Source organism: Charadrius vociferus, unplaced genomic scaffold, assembly GCF_000708025.1.
Source record: "Charadrius vociferus isolate BGI_N301 unplaced genomic scaffold, ASM70802v2 scaffold549, whole genome shotgun sequence".
Classification (NCBI taxonomy): Eukaryota; Metazoa; Chordata; class Aves; order Charadriiformes; family Charadriidae; genus Charadrius; species Charadrius vociferus.
Window position 1 is genome coordinate 1006295 of NW_009650103.1, and position 4864 is coordinate 1011158.

At 47.2% G+C, this 4864-nt stretch overlaps 1 protein-coding gene across 1 annotated transcript; it reads left to right on the forward strand.

The window, feature by feature from the left end:
• The first annotated feature begins 43 nt into the window (after window positions 1–43).
• SURF2 (surfeit 2) lies at window positions 44–3099 on the forward strand. The gene is made up of 6 exons (XM_009892318.1): window positions 44–74; window positions 319–490; window positions 714–817; window positions 1269–1460; window positions 2042–2208; window positions 2996–3099. The coding sequence occupies exons 1-6, from the start codon at window positions 44–46 to the stop codon at window positions 3077–3079; spliced, it is 750 nt and encodes a 249-aa protein (XP_009890620.1). The 3' UTR covers window positions 3080–3099.
• The last annotated feature ends 1765 nt before the right edge of the window (window positions 3100–4864 follow it).

Genomic DNA, 4864 nt, shown 5'->3' on the forward strand with positions numbered 1-4864 from the left:
TGAGGGGCGACTTGAGGGCCGGGGCCGCTCCCGGAGGAGGGCCATGAGGGGGACCGGGGCCGCCTCCCTGAGGGGTTCGTGAGGGGATGCCGGGGCCGCGTCCCCTGGGGCGGCTGTGAGGGGGGACGAGGCCGGTTGGTGTCAGGCCGGGGAGGATACCCCGGCAGGTGGGCTCGGCGCCGGTGAGCTCCCTGGCCCGGGAGCTCTTCTCCCGCTGTGGAAGTCGGAGGAGGGCCGGGGAGGAGGACGCTGGTGGCAGCATGAGGTCTCTCCCGCCGTCCCCAGCTCTGGGATAATCCCATGGGCTTCCCTGACCAGACGTCGTTTTTCTTCAGGTGAGATGCAGGCTGACAGGCCACGAGATGCCATGTCGGCTGTCGGAGCTGCAGGCTTATACCAATGGCAAGAGGTATCAGCGGCTGATAAAATCCGCCAGAGAGTTTGACTACGGCAAGTTTGAGCCTCATATTGTGCCCAGCACAAAGAATCTGTACGTATTCTTCCTCTTGTGTGTTCTGCTTCACACTTGTTAAGTCTCAGACATGAGGTGGTCGAGCTTTACAAAGTTCTTGAGTGTTTATGGGTTTTGGGAGGCTGGGAAAGTCTTTATAAAGTATTTATCAACTTTGAGCACAGTGCTTATAAGTGAAAAGTTATTAAGTAATAGCATACTTAAACTCTTGTCACTGGCTCTTTCTTTCTGTGTCTTTCAGACACCAGCTGTTTTGCAAGCTGACTCTGAGACACATCAACAAGTTTCCAGAGCACGTGCTGCGTCATGTCCAAGGGAAGCGCTATCAGAAGGCCCTAAAAACATGTAAGTGGCTTTTCTGAAGGTACAACCAGCTGACTTTTTTTTTCCCCTGAGGTGTTGAGATTCTAATAGCTCTACATGGAGGAAGGGGAATCCATTTTCTGTAGAATGACAGTAATGTACTGTTGTTGCTGTGTGTGTTCCTCAGCGAGGAAGGAGGATCCCAGATATAGGGAGCAGTTGGCCTCTAGCAGATACCTTGGAACATCCTCACTTGAGAGGAACGGTTTTAAAACTTCCCCAGAGAGGGTGGTTCACACATCCACCACAGTCTCTGTGTTAACAACTTTCCCATTTTTCATGGTCCATAGTATCACTGTAGATTACATGAATGCATGTTGGAGTTGGAGCTTGACATTATTTTGAGTTGCGTTTAATATAAGCTAGAGCTGGAAATGAAAAGGAGTAAGGCAACTGTGTGGCTTTGCTAAGTGCTGCCCGATTGCGCTATTAGATGAGGAGTGCCAGAAGGAAGGAGTGGAGTACGTCCCTGCTTGCTTGCGACAGAAGAAACAGCGAACGCAGCACTCTGATGACCAAATGAATGGGAGCAGGCAGCCTTACAGAAAAGAGGAATTCTGGGAGCCAAAGTCCAGTGATGAGGACGGAGAGGAGACAGACGACAGCATGAGTGACCTGTACCCACGTGAGTAAGAACGTTGGTATCATCTATATCCTGAAGGGAGTTTAATTGCTCATTTTCTCCTGGCTTCTTTGTACTGCTCTCGTGCCAGAGGCATGTGACTTCCATCCAGTTGGGGGTTCTTGAGTTCGGAAAAGCTTACCACCACCAAATAAGAAATGCAGTTATCGCTAAGTAATAACCAGAGTTGGATCACATAAGGTGTGAGGGGAGGGATACCAGATCCACTGGGATTTGCTGCTGTAGGTGTCTCTGCTTTCCTCATTTCTCAGCAAGTCCTGGAGTCTGACAGAGGTTGGTCAGGCCGTTCTGCTCACTTACGTCTGGAGGAGAGCAGAGGTGTAACACCACAGAACCGCCTGTGATGAAGGGTTCCCAGAACAGAGCTCATGAGAGCACCAGGCACGTTTCTAATAAAACAGCAGTGTGTTTATTTCTCAAGTGTTTCAGCAGTGACACATACATGCTTGAAGGCTGGAAATAGCTTGGCAAATCACCTTTAAGATGCTCTCAAAGTAAAGTTAGGGGGAGGCAGAGCCTGTCTGCACAGTGAACTGATCCTGAGCTAAATCTTTGTATTTTAGCTGCACTGTTCCCAGAAAAAAGTCCAGCAGCTCCACAAACCACAAAAGGCCGCGATGACTTTGCAACAGACAGCGAGGATGACGGGGCTAAGCAGAACGGTGATGTGAACAGAGAGGACGGTGGAAGAATGGATGTCAGCAGAGCAGTTGGCAACAAAAGGGGAAAGGTGGGAGTCACACTGCCACGTGCAGCAGCAGGGGAGGGTGGGACTGGGATCCCATCCTGTAGGTGTTTGTCTGATCCATTCCCTTCTGAGAACCAGCAGAAGGTGCAAAGCTGCTCAGGAACATAGACTTTCCCTGTGTGGCAGCCACTGACTCGCATCCTGAGGTGTGAATCACTACCAGTGAATGTTTATCCCGTCTGTGGTAACGAGGGATGTTCCTGCCTGTATAAATAGCTCGGCTTTGGTGGGATCCTGCCGCATGCTCTTTAACAGGGAAACTGAAGCATGTCTTGTGGGTTCTGTGATCTTCCTTCCCCATATACAAGTTAATCCCTTTTGAAGTCACAGGGTCCTTCTAAACCCTTTTTCTGGCTCTTTTAGGAGCTGGCCAGGTCCTGCATTACAGGACATACCTTGATCCTTCTCAGTTTGGGAATCAGGCAGATGTTATGTATATAAAAATGGACAAACCTTTAACTCTCTAAGGCAGCCCCTGAGGGAGAGGCAGGATCATTTATAACCCAATCAAACTGGAAAGCGAAGGCTGACTGAAGTTTAGGTTCATTTCTATGAGGAGACAGTCACCATTTGTATCTAATGAAACTATAACCCTGTCAGAGAAAGGGACGCTAACTTGCAGGACAGGGCAAGGAGCCATCCAGGCTGGCTCTGGGACCAGGCCTGTGCCAGCTCTGTTGGTAAGAGACCACACTGTTTTTATGCTGTTATGGGCAGGGCTGGATTTGGGTTTTGGAAAAAAGCTGATTAACTTTTTTTTTCTCTACAGAAACAGTCAGGCCCTTTAAAGAAGAAATTCAAGAGTCATCATCGAAAACCCAAGAACTTCAAGAAAGCAACCAATGGCAAATAAATTTTACGATAAATACATGGCCTGAAGCCTGTTGTATAACAGTTCTAGAGGGTGCACAAGGCTGGCTGAAGTGTTTGCCCATTCCAGTTACTAGTTACAGTTGAGCAGGGGAATAGGGGGGTGGAATTAAGTTGTGTTCTAACAGCCTCAAGCTACCCCCCACCACTGCAGGAAGGATAACTGCTGCAGTCAAGTACAGGCGGCCCAGGGCTCACACCTCTATGGAAAGATGACTTTCAGTAGGTGGGAGAGAAAGCACACAGGACCACTAACCAGCATTTCCAGGTAGCCTATCCGGAGTGTCACCAGTCACACACGCCAAGTGGATACAAAGATGCCATTGTTTTATTTTGATTGTTTCCAAAAATCAAAACATTTTCAAACACAACTAAGGTACAAAATACAGCATAAAATGAGAATTTATACTTATTTCTTTTTCCACATAGAAAGCAAAAATATATTCAGAATGAATTCCAGGACACTTTGCAGAGCCAATTGATAGCTGACATCCTGCTTGTGGGAGCTTCTCAGCCATGGGGCGAGGTCACTCTATTTTTTTGGAGATGCATGAATACAGCAGTGTATGTAGGAAACCAGAATAGTCTGCATCAGGACTCACAGTTACTAAGTCTGCATATTGCGCTGCTTAGAAATACCTTATAATGCCCTCCACCTAACTGGGCCCCTTTAGTACCAAAATACTTCTGCTGCAAGGGACAGTATCCGTTCATTTTCTGGGGTATTTTGTCAGAAAGGCAACTTGATTTTCACAGAGGAAACTGGTCAGTATTTCAGACTAGTCCATCATCCAGCTCTGTAGTTAGACAGGACACAAAGAAGTTGAGAAAGCCAACTTAAAGGCTACTTACAGGAGTTGTTTCTGTCATTCCATTTATAAATACTATGAACATCAACAGCAGTTAAGATATCTGAGAATGGCTGCCTTGATGTAGCCTAAAACTGTTCTAGGACCTGCAGTGAAATTGAGCAAAAGCATCCTGTGCTGCATATCCGTAAGAGAAAGGACCAGTTTGTTTTGCTACAAAGAGACCAGCACAGTGAACACCTGAAGTGAAAACTTCTCTTGCAAAACCTATTTAAAAAGAAAGCCTTCTATGTGACCTGAACTTGAATGCTGGCTTCCCCTCCCATCTACCCTCACATACAAATTTGTTTCCTTCAGCAGCAGCACATCTTGCTATTACATAGGCTATTTTCCCCTTCAGATGATGAAATCACTGGAATAACATTCAACAGCGCTCTTCTATTTGTCATCAGTTCTTTCAGCCTAGTTTTTTTTTTTCTCTCCTAACATGCAACCGTTAAGCTGAACTGTCCAGGTTAGTGTCCTTACCCCCGGTAAATAGCTCCTGCCAGAGGCGTTCAGCTGAATTACTCCTTGAATGAACAGTTGAGCAGCTTTCTCAAGGGAGACAACAGTGCAAGGAATGAATGTAGTATTAGCAAGTTGGCAGGGCTCATGCTTTCTAGAATTCTTTCTTAATCTAGTGAAACAGGTTCACCTAGTTGACTAGCAGAGGACAAAAATGCCTCCTCTGAGCAGCACTAAGCATGTTCATGGCACAGAGGTCGTGGCACTGAGAGGTGAAAACAGGGCCTTCCTCTCTCCTCACCATTACGCTGAGGAGTTCCTCCCTCTGAACATGCAAGTTACATCCCTGGCTGCTTATTCACTGCGCAGGCTTTGCACTTGCATTCTTCAGGTATAACCGTTTGCGTACAGAGTTGAGAACTGGGGCTGTGGCAGCACACAGCTGACTTCCA

Excerpts from the sequence above, each read along its gene's own strand:
- SURF2 (XM_009892318.1), top strand. The coding sequence starts at position 44 with ATGAGGGGGACCGGGGCCGCCTCCCTGAGGG. Across the intron at positions 75-318 it reads CGGGGCCGCCTCCCTGAGGG|ACGTCGTTTTTCTTCAGGTG; the intron begins GTTCGTGAGGGG and ends TTCCCTGACCAG. Across the intron at positions 1,461-2,041 it reads CATGAGTGACCTGTACCCAC|CTGCACTGTTCCCAGAAAAA; the intron begins GTGAGTAAGAAC and ends TTTGTATTTTAG.